The sequence below is a fragment of the Somniosus microcephalus genome, chromosome 6 (assembly GCF_052327205.1).
Source record: "Somniosus microcephalus isolate GS21.2 chromosome 6, FLI_Smic_1.0, whole genome shotgun sequence".
Lineage (NCBI taxonomy): Eukaryota > Metazoa > Chordata > Chondrichthyes > Squaliformes > Somniosidae > Somniosus > Somniosus microcephalus.
The window spans coordinates 204690596-204707032 of NC_140992.1; the positions used below are offsets into that span (position 1 = coordinate 204690596).

General features: G+C 46.5%; 1 protein-coding gene across 3 annotated transcripts in view; it reads left to right on the forward strand.

The window, feature by feature from the left end:
* Positions 1–16437, forward strand: part of fhod1 (formin homology 2 domain containing 1) — a 510535-nt gene that overhangs the window by 465680 nt on the left and 28418 nt on the right. For all 3 annotated transcript variants that reach the window (XM_085991267.1, XM_085991268.1, XM_085991269.1), the window contains one exon: positions 3965–4157. In XM_085991267.1, coding sequence (XP_085847393.1) covers positions 3965–4157 — 193 coding nt within the window. The remainder of the gene's footprint in view (positions 1–3964; positions 4158–16437) is intronic.

Consider the following 16437-nt stretch of genomic DNA (forward strand, 5'->3'; position numbering starts at 1 on the left):
GATCTCAAACAAGCGTGCTAAGCTTGAATAAAGGAGACTATGAAGGTATGAGAGCGGAATTGAGTAGAGTGGATTGGGAAAATAGATTAAAGGGTAAGACGATACATGATCAGTGGTGTACATTTAAGGAGTTATTTTACAACTTCCAAAAAAAAAATATTCCACTGAGAAGAAAAGGGTGTAAAAGAAAAGACAGCCATCCATGGCTAAGTAAAGAAATTAAGGATAGTATTCGACTAAAAACAAGGGCATATAAGGTAGCCAAATCTAGTGGGAGGATAGAGGATTGGGAAAACTTTAAAAGACAGCAAAAAATAACAAAAAGATTGATTAAGAAAGGGAAGATAGATTATGAAAGTAAATTAGCAAAAAATATAAAAACAGATAGTAAGAGTTTTTATAGTTATATAAAAAGAAAAAGGGTGGCTAAAGTAAATGTTGGTCCCTTAGAGGATGAGACCGGGAAATTAATGGTGGGAAATATGGAGATGGCAAAAACACTGAATGAATATTTTACATCAGTCTTTACAGTAGAAGACACTAAGAATATCCCAACACTGGACAAACAGGGGGCTAAAGGGGGGGAGGAGCTAAACACGATCAAAATCACTAAGGAAGTGGTACTCGGTAAAATAATGGGACTCAAGGCGGATAAATCACCTGGACCTGATGGCTTACATCCTAGGGTCTTGAGGGAAGTGGCGGTAGGGATTGTGGATGCATTGGTAATAATTTTCCAAAACTCCCTGGACTCTGCAAAGGTCCCGGCAGACTGGAAAACTGCTAATGTAACACCCTTATTTAAAAAGGGCAGTAGACAGAAGGCTGGAAACTATAGATCGGTTAGCCTAACATCTGTGGTAGGTAACATTTTGGAGTCCATTATTAAGGAGACAGTAACAGGACATTTGGATAATCATAATTTAATAGGACAAAGTCAGCATGGTTTTATGAAGGGGAAGTCATGTTTGACAAATTTGCTGGAGTTCTTTGAGGAAGTAACGTATAGGGTGGATAAAGGGGAACCAGTGGACGTAATGTATTTAGACTTCCAAAAGGCATTTGACAAGGTGCCACACAAAAGATTATTGCTTAAGATAAAAAATCACGGGATTGGGGGTAATATTCTGGCATGGATAGAGGATTGGCTATCTAACAGAAGGCAGAGAGTTGGGATAAATGGTTCATTCTCAGACTGGCAATCAGTAACTAGTGGTGTTCCGCAGGGGTCAGTGCTGGGTCCCCAACTCTTTACAATCTATATTAACGATTTGGAGGAGGGGACCGAGTGTAACATATCAAAGTTTGCAGATGATACTAAGATGGGAGGGAAAGTAGTGAGTGAGGAGGACATAAAAAACCTGCAAGGGGACATAGACAGGCTAAGTAAGTGGGCAGAGATTTGGCAGATGGAATACAATACTGGAAAGTGTGAGGTTATGCACTTTGGCAGGAAAAATAGTAGAGCAAGTTATTATCTTAATGGCAAGAAACTGGAAAGTACTGAAGTACAAAGGGATCTGGGGGTCCTGGTGCACGAAACTCAAAAGGTTAGTATGCAGGTGCAGCAAGTGATTAAGAAGGCCAATGGAATGTTGGCTTTCATTGCTAGGGGGATAGAATATAAAAATAGGGAGGTATTGCTTCAGTTGTACAAGGTATTGGTGAGACCGCACCTGGAATACTGCGTACAGTTTTGGTGTCCATACTTAAGAAAGGACATACTTGCTCTCGAGTCAGTACAAAGAAGGTTCACTCGGTTAATCCCGGGGATGAGGGGATGGACATATGAGGAGAGGTTGAGTAGATTGGGACTCTACTCATTGGAGTTCAGAAGAATGAGAGGCGATCTTATTGAAACATATAAGATTGTGAAGGGGTTAGATCGGGTGGATGCGGGGAAGATGTTCCCGATGATGGGTGAAACTAGAACTAGGGGTCATAGTCTTAGAATAAGGGGCTGCTCTTTCAAAACTGAGATGAGGAGGAACTACTTCACTCAGAGGGTGGTAGGTCCATGGAAAATGCTGCCCCAAAAAGCTGTGGAAGCTACATCATTACATAAATTTAAAACAGAAATAGACAGTTTCCTAGAAGTAAAGGGAATTAAAGGTTACAGGGAGCGGGCAGGAAATTGGACATGAATCTAGGTTTGGATTGGTCATGGCCCTGTGGGTAGCGGAGCGGGCCCAGGGGCCGTGTAGCCTGATCCTGCTCCTATTTCGTGTGTCTAATTCTGTTAGATTCAGGAGATGGTTCTGGGATAGTGGATTGGCGGTTAGGATCAGATGAGCCATGATCTTATTGAATGGCGGAGCAGGCTCGAGGGGCCGATTGGCCTACTCCTGCTCCTATTTCTTATGTTCTCATCTGAAGGGCTGAGGGGCTTCAGCACCTCGCAGTCATGTCGAGAGGCTCCTTGGCGCCCTCTCGTGGCCGGTTACAGAGACCCATTGCGGAAGTTCTCTGCCCAACCTCTCAGCTGTAAGGTGTCAGGCCGGGTGGATGAAGAGGAAGCAAAAATTACAGGAAAGGAGGGAAAATTTTCCGAGGAATAAATTCCTCCACAAAATAGAGAAAGTTTTAAACTTTTTTTTTGATATTTCAGTTTTACATGTTTCCATATGTCACTGGCTAAAATCCAGCCCAGCCTCATGGAATGAAAACTTCTCCCTCTGCAGTTTGTAAAGGTCTTATGTGAAAGCAGCCTTAATAGGCTCGCCCCAGATCCTAGTCTGTATGACCTCAGGGCACAAAGCTGCTCCAAATTCAGGATGTGTGTCAGCCGTGGCTCAGTGGGTAGCACTCTCGCCTCTGAGTCAGAAGGTTGTGAGTTCATAGTCCCACACCAGAGACTTGAGCACAAAAATCAAGGCTGACACTCCAGTGCTGTACTGTCAGAGGTGCCGTCGTTCAGATGAGACGTTAAACCGAGGCCCCGTCTGTTCTCTCAGGTGGACAGAAAAGATCCCATGGCACTATTTCGAAGGAGAGCAGGGGTGTTATCACTAAAACAGATGATCTGGTCATTATCACATTGCTGTTTGTGGGAGCTTCCTGAGGCAAATTGGCTGCTGCATTTCCCACATTACAACAGTGACAACATTTCAAAAACGACTTAATTGTTTGTAAAGTGCTTTGGGATGTCCGGTGGTCGTGAAAGGCGCTATATAAATGCAAGTCTTTTTTCTAAATTTGCAATCTTGCCCAAAGTCACCACAGATGGCTGGTGTGGTGAATGGGAAATCACAGTTTTGAGGTTGGGGCAGTGTACTGAGAGCTTTAGTCTGCAGCTGTCCGGATAGGGGAACGTTTGAAGCGGAAGAAAAGTGCCTGAAATGCAAAAAAAAATGTTCCATTTGCCAGCATTAACATCCCTCACCTTGGTGAGCACAGTTATTCACTCTGTTTCCCCTCTTACCCCAACCAAAAAAAAGTGATCAAAAAGTTTAGGGGAGTTTGCAGAATCACAGCATGAGTTAAAAACCTTCAACAAAAAAAAATATGGACAGCCCGGAACCACAGAATTGTTTGGAACTGTCGACAGTCTAAGGATTAAACTCAACAAGGGCCAGTGCTTCACAAAAAGCCACTCATGTAGTCGCGACATATAACTCCCTTAGGCCCTCGTGCGTTGCAGAGCCAGCGTCAGTCAGCAGTTTATTTGACAAGAAGCTCCTATACCTGACACACATCCCCTACTTAATCAGCAGTACTCTGAAACCAGTCTAAGAGAACATGAGCACAGCACAGAATGTCAGTGTGCATTCTTGTTCTTTGGTGCACTCTTGTGGAGGAATCGGACGTGTGTAAACGTTGTTACTTTTATCCCTAATTACTGAAAGCAAAACCACTCTGCCTGAGGCCCCGAGCCCCCATTTCACAGCACGTGTGCCATCACTACAATAACTAGGTCGAAAAGCGACGGTAATGCCTTTATAATAAGTGTAACCATCTCTTACAGGTTCCATTCTTTTCTGTTGTACCTCGGTCATCCTTCTAACTCTGCTCGGGAGCTGAAGATTACCAGGTTCTGTAAAATAATTAGCGAGTTTGCACTAGAGTATCGGACCACCAGAGAACGGGTACTGCAGCAGAAACAGAAGCGGGCTGCCTACCGAGAGAGGAACAAGACAAGAGGCAAAATGATCACAGAGGTATGTTTGTTTAATAGGATTAATTTTCTGTCTCCAGTATTACAATGGCATCTGCAAACTAATAAAACTCAGCAGTGTTGCCTGCAATGCACTTTTGTAGGGCTAGGGTTTTCATCCATTGAACAGAAATGCTTGCATATGGCATGCTTTTCTTCCCCAGCTATTCATGGGTCTTGGTTTGCCACTGTGCTAAGACAACTGGATTGAGTAGTATAAATGCTGGAAGCTGGCATGCGGAATTAAAACAAATTCAATCTAAAAACAGCCAATCTCTGCACCGGAATGGATAGGCTAGACGCCCACCTGATATTGGGCTTCGGGCCTCATTTGCATCAGATCGGCGAATCCCGCACCATCAACATACTGGGAGGCTCATCATTGACCAGAAACTCAACTGGACCAGCCACATAAATGCTGTGGCTACTAGTGTAGGTCAGAGGCTGGGTATTCTGTGGTGAGTGGCTCACCTCTCAACTCCCCAAATCCTCTCCACCATCTACAAGGCACAAGTCACGAGTGTGATGGAATCTATAGGATGCACTGCAGCAACTCACCAATGCTTCTTCGAAAGCACCTCCAAAACCCGTGCCCTCCACCACCTAGAAGAACAAGGGCAGCACGTGCATGATAACACAATTGCCTCCAAGTTCCACTCTAAGTCACACACCATCCTGACTATATCACAGTTCCTTCATTGCTGGGCCAAAATCCTGGAACTCTCTACCTAACAGCACTGGGGGAGCACCTTCACCACAGTGACTGCAGCGGTTGAAGAAGGCGGCCCACAACCACCTTCTCAATGGCAACTAGGGATGGGCAATAAATGCTGGCCTTGCCAATGATGCCCAGATCCTGAGAATAAATTTTTTTAAATTGAATTTTAAATGTTGAACCTTTGGGGGACATTCTAAGTCAGTGAGAAGAGAGGTGATTTGTCAGTGAGATTTGGTGTGTGATAGGATACATATAGCTGAGTTTTGGAGGAGCTGATGTTTATGGAAGGTGGAGAAAGGGAAGTCCGCCAGCAGAGCATTGCAGTAATTTAGTCTGGAGATGACAAAGGCATCAAGGTGGGATCGGTAGCACAGTGGTTATGTTACTGGACTAGTAATCCAGAGATAACAACAGAAAATACTGGAAATACTCAGCAGGCCAGGCAGCATCCGTGGAGAGAGAAACAGAGTTAACGTTTCAGGTCTGGGACCCTTCATCAGAACTGGAAAAAGCTGCAGATGTAACAGATATTAAGCAGGTGCAGAGACAGCGGGGGGTTAGGAGGGGAAAAAGGAATTGAAAGAACACCCTGTACTTTTGTAAGAGGCAGGAAAGATAAAATGTTGCAAATGGGAATGGCAAAAATCATACTGCATGAAAAATAGGGGCAGGGATAATTATCTGAAATTGTTGAATTCAATGTTGAGTCCGGCAGGCTGCAAAGTGCCCAATCGAAAGATGAGGTGCTGTTCCTCGAGCTTACGTTGAGCTTCATTGGAACAATGCAATAGCCCGAGGACAGAGAGATCCAGAGACCTGGACTAATGATCTAGAGACATGAGTTCAAGATCCCACCACAACAGCTGGAGAATTTAAATTCAGTAAATTAAATAAATCTGGAATTAAAAAAAAAGCTAGTGTTGTAGAAAATCCAACTGGATCACGAATGTGAAATCTGCCATCGTTACCTGATCTGGCCTATATGTGACTCCAGACCCACAGCAATGTGGTTGACTCTTAACTGTCCTCTGAAATGGCCTACTCAGTTGTAACAAACTGCTATGAGATACAATATTAAGAATAAAACTGGATGGACCCCTCAGCACCGCCTTTGGACATGACAGTGGCACACCCAGCCCAGTCGACCCTGCAAAGTCCTCCTCACTAACATCTGCGTACTTGGCCAAAATTGGGAGGGCGGTCCCCAGCCTGACATAGTCATACTCACAGAATCATACCTTTCAGCCAATGTCCCAGACTCCTCTATCACCATCCCTGGGTATGTCCTGTCCCACCGGAGGTGGCGACACAGTTGTGAGTGTTAGGCTAAAAGAAATCAGGGACATTGACTCTGGACCCCTTCAAGTCAAGCATGGGCAAAGAAACCTCCTGCTGATTATCACCTACTGCCCTCCCTCAGCTGATGAATCAGTACTCCTCCATGTTGAAACATAGGATATAGGAGCAGGAGTAGGCCATTCGGTCCCTCGAGCCTACTCCACCATTCAATGCAATCATGGCTGATCATCCAAATTCAGTACCCTGTCCCTGCTTTCTCCCCATACCCCTTGCCCCTTGATCCCTTTAGCCTTAAGAAATTTATCCAACTCCTTCTTGAATATATTTAATGAATTGGCCTCTACTGCCTTCTGTGGTAGAGAATTCCACAGGTTCACCACTCTCTGGGTGAAGAAATTCCTCCTCATTTCTGTCCTAAATGGCTTACCCCTTATCCTTAGACTGTGACCCCTGGTTCTGGACTCCCCGACCATCGGGAACATCCTTCCTGCATCTAGTCTGTCCCGTCCTGTCAGAATTTTATAAGTTTCAATGAGGTCCCCTCTCATTCTTCTAAACTCCAGCGAATATAAGCCCAATCGACCCAATCTCTCCTCATACGTCATTCCTGCCATCCCAGGTATCAGCCTGGTGAATCTTCGCTGAACTCCTTCCATGGCAAGAACATCCTTCCTCAGATAAGGCGACCAAAACTGCACACGATACTCAAGATGTGGTCTCACCAAGGCCTTGTACAACTGCAGCAAGACATCCTTGTTCCTGTACGCAAACCCTCTCGCTACGAAGGCCAACATACCATTTGCCTTCTTAACTGCCTGCTGCACCTGCATGCTTACCTTCAGTGACTGGTGCACAAGGACACCCAGGTCTTGTTGCACTTCCCCCTTCTCCCAATCTATTGCCATTCAGATAATAATCTGCCTTCCTGTTTTTGACACTAAAGTGGATAACCTCGCATTTATCCACGTTATATTGTATCTGCCATGCTTCTGCCCAATCGCCCAACCTGTCCAAGTCATCCTGGAGTTTCTCGGCATCCTCCTCACAGCACACACGCCCACCCAGCTTTGTGTCGTTTGCAAACTTGGAGATATTACATCTAGTTCCCTGTCTAGATCATTAATTAATATATATATTGTGAATAGCTGGGGTCCAAGGACCGATCCCTGCGGTACCCCACTAGTCACTGCCTGCCACTCGGAATAAACGGCTCTTTTTCTAACTCTTTGCTTTCTGTCTGCCAACCAGTTCTCTATCCAAGTCAATCCCTTGCCCCCAATCCCATGTGCCTTAACTTCACACGCTAATCTCTTATGCGGGACCTTATCGAAAGCCTTCTGAAAGTCCAAATACACCACATCCACTGGTTCTCCCTTATCTATTTTACCAGTTACATCCTCAAAAAATTCCAGTAGATTAGTCAAGCACGATTTACCTTTTGTAAATCCATGTTGACTTTGTCCGATCCTGTCACTGTTTTCCAAGTGCTCTGCTATTACATCTTTTATAATGGACTCTAGCATTTTCCCCACTACCGATGTCAGGTAATTCCCCGTTTTCTCTCTACCACCTTTTTTGAATAGTGGGGTAACATTAGCTACCCTCCAATCCATGGGTACTGTTCCAGATTCCATCGAATGTTGGAAGATGATCAGCAATGCATCTACTATTTCTAGAGCCACTTCCTTAAGTACCCTAGGATGTAGATTATCAGGCCCTGGGGATTTATCGGCCTTCAATCCCGTCAATTTCATTAACACCATTTCCCTACAAATACTGATTTCTTTCAGTTCCTCCCTTTCATCAGACCCTATGTTCCCCGACATCTCTGGGAGGTTATTTGTGTCCTCCTTTGTGAAGACAGAACCAAAATATGTATTTAATTGGTCTGCCATTTTTTTGTTCCCCATTATAAATTCCCCTGATTCTGACTGCAAGGGACCTACGCTTGACTTCACCAATCTTTTTCTCTTGGAAGAAGCACTGAGAGTAGCAAGGGCACAGAATGTACTCTGGGTGGGGGACTTCAATGGCACCACTACTGACTGAGCTGGCTGAAGGCTGAAGGGCATAGCTGCCAGACTGGGCAGAACCAACACGAGGGAAAAACCTACTTGACCTCGTCCTCACCAATCTACCTGTCGCAGATGCATTTGTCCATGACAGCATTAATGACAGTGACCACCGCACAGTCCTTGTGGAGACGAAGACCCATCTTCACACTGAGGACACCCTCCATCGTTTTGTGTGGCACTACCACTGTGCTAAATGGGATACATTCAGAACAGATCTAGCAGCTCAAAACTGGGCATCCATGAGGCGCTGTGGGCCATCAGCAGCAGTAGAATTGTATTCCACCACAATCCGTAACCTCATTGCCCGGCATATTCCTCACTCTACCATTACCATCAAGCAGGGGACCAACCCTGGTTCAATGAGGAGCGCAGAAGAGCATACCAGGAGCAGCACCAGGCGTACCTTAAAATGAGGTGCCTACCTGGGGAAGCTGCAATACAGGACTACATACATGCTAAACAATGGAAGCAGCATGCTATAGACAGGGCTAAGCAATCCCATGAACAACAGATCAGATCAAATCTCCGCAGTCCTGCCACATTCAGTCGTGAATGGTAGTGGACAATTAAACAACTAACAGGAGGAGGCGGCTCCATGAATATCCCTATTCTCAATGATGGTGAAGCCCAGCACGCGAGTACAAAAGACAAGGCTGAAGCTTTTGAAACCATCTTCAGCCAGAAGTGCGAGTGGATTGTAGTGTATGTACCTTGAAGAAGGAACTATATTCTGCAGCCCCTGTATACTGCAGTACCAGTAGTGACCACCCCTGTCTATAAGCCTGTGTAGTAACTTTGTATAGTAGTTCCAGTTTTGTCTCCATTCAGTAAACACCTGTTATAACCAACTTCTGCAGTCCGTGTCTCAATTACACACGGACATTACATTGGCGACGAACAGATCCGAACTTACCTACAGTTCTGCACCACCTCACGGGGATCCGTCCCTGAAGCGAAGTTATTGGAGGTCGAAGCCAGAAGGAAGAAATCCAAAAAGAAAAAAAAAATAACAAACAGAAGAAACGGGCGTCGACCGTGGGCAACCGCCCTCTGATTCATCGAATTCAAAGATTTGCAGGAGAGGCTGTCGAGAGCTGGGCTTGGTTCTCCAGTCTATCGTGTTCCAGCTAATCGGGCTGGTGGCAGGTAGTACACTGATCCTTCCTGGGCTGCGGCGGGCTAGAGCTCGATCGGGTGGCTTTTCAACGGGGCCGAGCAGCGTTGTCGGGAAGAGGAGAGAGAGAGAGAGGGTGGAGCACACAGGGCGCGGCCGGTGCTACGAAGCCGGGCAGCGTACAGACCCGAGAAGAGGGAGGAAAGTGTCCCATAGGGTCTGCTCTGACGACGGGAACAGTAATTAAAATAAAAGAAAAAGAAATTAGAAGCGCAGAAAGCCGCGAGGAGCTGCAGTTTGCCACGGGGACCGCGGAGAGCGGCGTTGGCAGCAGCGCGGGGGGAAGCGCGCGAAGACCATAGGGCATCGCCATTAAGGCATAAAAACACCAGCAACAGCGTTGGCAGCAGCGCAAAAGACAGAAAGCGTGGGAGGCGCCATCTTAATCCAGCGGGGAAGAAGGAAAAGCGCGGGAGGCGCCATTTTGTTCAATCGGGGAAGAAGGCAAAGCGTGGGAGGCGCCATTTTATTCAATCGGGGAAGAAGGCAAAGCGCGGGAGGTGCCATCTTAGATCTCCAAGATGCCGAAGACTGGCAATATCACTGCCTTCGATAATGAAATAGAAGACTGGACCACGTATGTGGAAAGAGTCGAAGTATATTGCAAGGCAAATGAAGTAGCCGATGAGAAAAAGGCATCGGTACTACTAAACTTAATGGGCGCAAGAACGTACGGCCTATTGCGGAAACTGATCACTCCAGTCAAACCGATGGAGAAGAGTTTTAACTAAATTGTTGTTATCCTACAGGAACACCTAAATCCTACACCGCTGCTGATAGCAGAAAGATTTAAATTCCACAAGAGAAATCAGCATAAAGATGAGAGCAATGCTGATTACCTTACGGAACTACGCAAGCTATCAAAGCACTGCCAGTTCAGAGCAGGACTGGCAGATACCCAACGGGACAAATTTGTTTGTGGACTCCTGAGTGAAGGAACCCAGAAGAGGTTACTCTCAGAGAAAGAGCTGACGCTAGATAAGGCTTTCAGCGTGGCAGTATCGTACGAAGCAGCAGCAAGGGGAGCTGCGGAAATACAGCAAAAGCCACAGGAATACGGCACCCATGAAATGACACGGGGATTTGAAAAATGTTATCGCTGCGGCAGAACAACCCATGACCAGAAGGACTGCTGGTTCAAGGACAAAACATGCAGGCAATGCGGAAAGATGGGACACATTGCACGAGTTTGCAGGTCCGGGAAGAAGACTAACGACAACAAAAAGACTACTAAGGAAAAGTACAGGAAAGTACAAAAGATGACGGACAGTAGTTCCGAAGACCAGAAGAGCGATAGTGAATCCGGGAACAAGAGACTAAGCTGTCTCAAACTACACAACGTAATCGCAAAAGAGGATCACCGAACCATTTGGGTCACCCTCACGATAGCAGGGTCCCAAGTCAAAATGGAATTGGATGCAGGATCAGCCCTGACCGTCATGAATCGACGAGACTACGAGCGGCTATTCTCACACATACCCTTGAAAGACACAGCCATTGTCTTGAAGACATATACGGGGCAGAAAGTATACCCCAGAGGGAAAATAAGGGTGCCTGTCGAATACAACGGCAAGGAAATACAGAAATTGTATCTGTACATACTGCAAGATGGTGGACCACCGTTATTGGGACGTGAATGGATCAGAAAGATAAGTTTAGACTGGCACTCCATTCAGGCACTGACTGTGGCTGGTAAAAAGGATGACGACGTCACACCTGGACGATTGTCAAAAATCTTAGCTAACGCTAAAGAGGTATTTCAACAAGAACTGGTAACTCTTAAAGGCGTAACCACCTCGATAAAAATAGAAGAGAATGCAATTCCCAAGTTTTTCAAAGCAAGACCGGTACCATATGCAATTCGCCCAGCTGTCAAGGCAGAGCTGGAGAATCTGGAGAATGCAGGCGTGTTATCTAAGGTAGACTGGAGCGAGTGGGCGACACCCATCGTTCCTGTCATGAAGAAAACGTTAAACAATAAGTCTGAGGAGCCAAGGAAGGTTCGCATCTGTGGGGACTTCAAGGTGACTGTGAACCCAGTCCTTCACACAGTACAGTATCCTCTTCCGAGGATAGAAGATATTTTCGCCTCACTATCTGGAGGGAAACGTTTTACAAAAATTGACCTAGCGCAAGCATATTTGCAGATGGAGGTTGAAGAATCCTCTAGGAAATATCTCACGATAAACACTCACAAAGGTCTTTACCAGTATAATCGACTGGTATTCGGAGTAGCATCAGCTCCAGCTATATGGCAAAGAGCGATGGAACAAGTCCTGCAAGGGATTCCGGGGACTCAGTGTTACTTGGACGACATCCTAGTGACAGGTGAAAATGACAAGTGAACACCTTGCCAACCTAGAGCAGGTGCTCACTAGACTAAGAGAACATGGGCTACGAGCCAATCGCCCCAAGTGCGAGTTTTTTAAGAAACAGATATCGTATTGTGGCCACGTGATTGATGAAGAGGGGTTACATAAGTCCCCTGACAAAATTGAAGCGGTAGTTAAGGCTCCAGCGCTTGAAAATGTGTCGCAACTGAGGTCATTCCTCGGATTGGTGAATTACTACCATAAGTTTTTGCCGAATTTGTCCACAATTCTGCACCCACTGAACGCCCTACTACAAACTGGAGTAGCATGGAAATGGAGCGATGAATGTAAGCGGGCCTTTCAGAAGTGTAAAGGCCTGATCACTTCAAGAGAAGTATTGGTTCACTACAACCCATCACTACCGATAAGACTGGCGTGTGATGCGTCTCCCTACGGCGTTAGAGCGGTACTGTCACATAAATTCCTTGATGGTTCAGAGAGGCCGATAGCTTTTGCGTCACGCTCGTTAACTTCAGCCGAGCGTAACTACGCCCAGATTGACAGAGAGGCCCTCAGCCTGGTGTGGGGGGTGAAGAAGTTCAATCACTACCTGCACGGACAGAAATTTACTCTACTAACTGATTGTGGTAAACCACTTTTATCGTTCACTATCGTTACACTATGTTTTCCACTGTTATATCGTTACACTATGGTTATCACTGTTACACTGTTGTATCACTACATGAGGTCGCCTCTTGTGACACTGTTATACCTGGGCTGACCACTGCTGACTTCGCCCATGGCTCCACCTACCTGCCCAGGTATAAAGGTGGTCGACTGGCTGGTATTCCTCCTTGTTGGATCCGATCACCCACGAGGGTGGGCTCTGTTATTTAGCCAATAAAAACCTATAGTTACTTTCTTAACTCGTCGCTTTTCATTGGATGAATTGATAGGTATATCACAGAATCACAGAATCTACAGTGCAGATAGAGGCCATTTCGGCCCATCGAGCCTGCACCGACACATATCCCACCCTATCCCTGTAACCCCACATATTTAATCCCCTAACACTAAGGGTCAATTTATCATAGCCAAGTCAACCTAACCTGCACATCTTTGGACTGTGGGAGGAAACCGGAGCACCCGGAGGAAACCCACGCAGACACAGGGAGAATGTGCAAACTCCACACAGACAGTCGCCCGAGGGCAGATTTGAACCCGGGTCCCTGGTGCTGTGAGGCAATAGTGCTAACCACTATGCCACCGTGATCACTGATCATCAACCTCTTGTCTCCATTTTCAACCCTAAGAAGGGCGTCCCGATAATGACAGCACAACGGCTACAGAGGTGGTCCCTTTTCCTAGGGGCACACCAATATGACATCGAGTACAAAGGAACTAAACAGCATGGGAATGCTGATGGATTGTCGCGCCTACCGTTGCCGACGGTGGAAGAAGCACCTGCAGTGGATCCTGTGGAGATATTCCACTCGACCATAGTCGAATGTCTACCTGTGACGAATGCAAACATAGAAAAGGAAACACGAAATGACCCGACACTCTCCAGAGTCTATGATTTAACGGTGAAGGGATGGCCAGCACATGGCGAACCACTGTTGCCAGCATTCTCGCCAAGAAGAGAACAGCTGTCAGTGTGCCGAGGAACCTTGATGTGTGGATCCAGAGTAGTAATTCCACCCAAATTGAAGGATAGACTGCTCAATGAACTTCATGAGGGTCACCTGGGAGGAGTAAAAATGAAGAACTTAGCCAGAGCGTTTGTGTGGTGGCCGGGAATCGATAGAGAAATCGAAGAGATGACCAAGAGCTGTACAGGATGCCAGAAGGTCCAAAACGCCCCACCACAAGCCCCTCTACATCCATGGGAGTGGCCCTCATCTCCATGGCAAAGGGTACACATTGATTTTGCTGGTCCATTTATGGACTCGATGTTTTTAATTGCAGTGGATGCACATTCAAAGTGGCCAGAGGTAATAAAAATGTCCTCAACCACCACAGAAAAAACTATCACAGTCTTACGAACCATATTCGCCAGAAATGGGCTGCCTGAACAGATTTGCTCCGACAATGGACCACAGTTTGTGTCTGAAGAGTTCCGGAGGTTCTTAAAGAACAATGGTGTTAAGCATTACACATCCGCCCCATATCATCCAGCCACCAATGGATTGGCTGAGAGGTTCGTTCAAACATTCAAGAAGGCTATCAAGGCAATGTGTAATGAAGACATACCCCTACAACACAAGGTGGATAACTTCTTGTTTGCCTACCGGAATGCGACACATGCGGTTACCAACCAAACTCCAGCCATGATGCTCTTCAATCGAAGACTAAGATGCCGCTTGGATTTGGTTAAGCCAAACATCAGAAGAGATGTGGAGAACAGGCAGTTTCAGAATATGAATGAAAGGCCAACCAGGAGTTTCAAGATAGGTCAACCAGTTTTGGCCCGGGACTACTGCACAGAGAAATGGCAGCCAGGAACGATCTGCACACGGTAAGGACCTCTAATGTATACCGTGGACGTTGGAGAGAGCATTGTAAGACGCCATGCTGACCAGATTCTAGAGTCACTGGAAAACTTCAAATTTACACCACGATCCTATACACCTGGTGATGAAACCGAAGTACCAATTGCATCTACCTCAGAATCGGTGATATTGGAAGCAGACGAACCAAACAACGACGTTGATCCCGAATCAACTTTGCCAGAAGAACCTGATACCCCAAAGAGGCGTTATCCAGACAGAATCAGGAAGCCTCCTCAAAGACTGAATTTATAATTGGTTAACTTCAGCTAATGTATATAGCAACTGTAATTGTAAATATGTTATTTAATTATTAATCGAATGTTATGTACTGTTTAGCTAAAAGGGGAGGAATTGTAGTGTATGTACCTTGAAGAAGGAACTATATTCTGCAGCCCCTGTATACTGCAGTACCAGTAGTGACCACCCCTGTATATAAGCCTGTGAAGTAACTTTGTATAGTAGTTCCAGTTTTGTCTCCATTCAGTAAACACCTGTTATAACCAACTTCTGCAGTCCGTGTCTCAATTACACACGGACATTACATGGATGATCCACATCGGCCTCTTCCCGAGGTCCCAACCATCACAGAAGCCAGTCTTCAGCCTATTCGATTGACTCCATGTGACATCAAGAAACGACTGAGTGCACTGTATACAGCAAAGACTATGGGCCCCGACAACATCCTGGCTGTCGTGCTGAAGACTTGTGCTCCAGAACTAGCCGCGCCTCTAGCCAAGCTGTTCCAATACAGCTACAACACTGGCATCTACCCGACAATGTGGAAAACTGCCCAGGTATGTCCTGTCCGCAAAAAGCAGGACAAATCCAATCCGGCCAATTACCGCCCCATCAGTCTACTCTCAATCATCAGCAAAGTGATGGAAGGTGTCGTCAACAGTGCTATCAACTGGCACTTACCAATAACCTGCTCACCGATGCTCAGTTTTGGGTTCTGCCAGGGCCACTCAGCTCCAGACCTCATTACAGCCTTGGTCCAAACATGGACAAAGGAGCTGAATTCCAGAGGTGAGGTGAGAGTGACTGCCCTTGACATCAAGGCAGCATTTGACCGAGTGTGGAATCAAGGAGCCCTAGTGAAACTAAAGTCAGTGGAAATCAGGGGGAAAACTCTCCACTGGCTGGAGTTATACCTAGCACAAAGGAAGATGGTTGTGGTTGTTGGAGGTTAATCATCTCAGTCCCAGGAAATCGCTGCAGGAGTTCCTCAGGGCAGTGTCCTAGACCCAACCATCTTCAACTGCTTCATCAATGACCTTCCCTCCATCATAAGGTCAGAAGTGGGGATGTTCGCTGATGATTGCACAGTGTTCAGTTCCATTCGCAACTCCTCAGATAATGAAGCAGTCCATGCCCGCATGCAGCAAGACCTGGATGACATTCAGGCTTGGGCTGATAAGTGGCAAGTAACATTCGCGCCACACAAGTGCCAGACATTGACTATCTCCAACAAGCAAGAGTCTAACTACCGCCCCTTGACATTCAGCAGCATTACCATCGCTGAATCCTCCACCATCAATGTCCTGGGGATCGCCATTGACCAGAAACTTAACTGGACCAGCCACATAAATACTGTGGCTACAAGAGCAGGTCAGAGGCTGTGTATTCTGTGGCAAGTGTCTCACCTTTTGACTCTCCCCAAAGCCTTGCCACCATCTACAAGGCACAAGTCAGGCGTGTGAAGGAATACTCTCCACTTGCCTGGATGAGTGCAGCTCCAACAACACTCAAGAAGCTCAACACCATCCAGGACAAAGCAGCCCGCTTGATTGGCACCACATCCACCACCTTCAACATTAACTCCTTCCATCACCGGTGCACCGTGGCTGCAGTGTGTACCATCTACAAGATGCACTGCAACAACTCGCCGAGGCTTCTTCGGCAGCACCTCCCAAACCCACGACCTCTACCTCCTAGAGGTACAAGGGCAGCAGGCGCATGGGAACACCATCACCTGCAAGTTCCCCTCCAACTTACACACCATCCTGACTTGGAAGTATATCGCTGTTCCTTCTTTGTCACTGGGTCAAAATCCTGGAACTCCCTCCCTAACAGCACTATGGGAGTACCTTCACCACACGGACTGCAGCGGTTCAAGAAGGCAGTTCTCAAGGGTAATTAGGGATGGGCAATAAA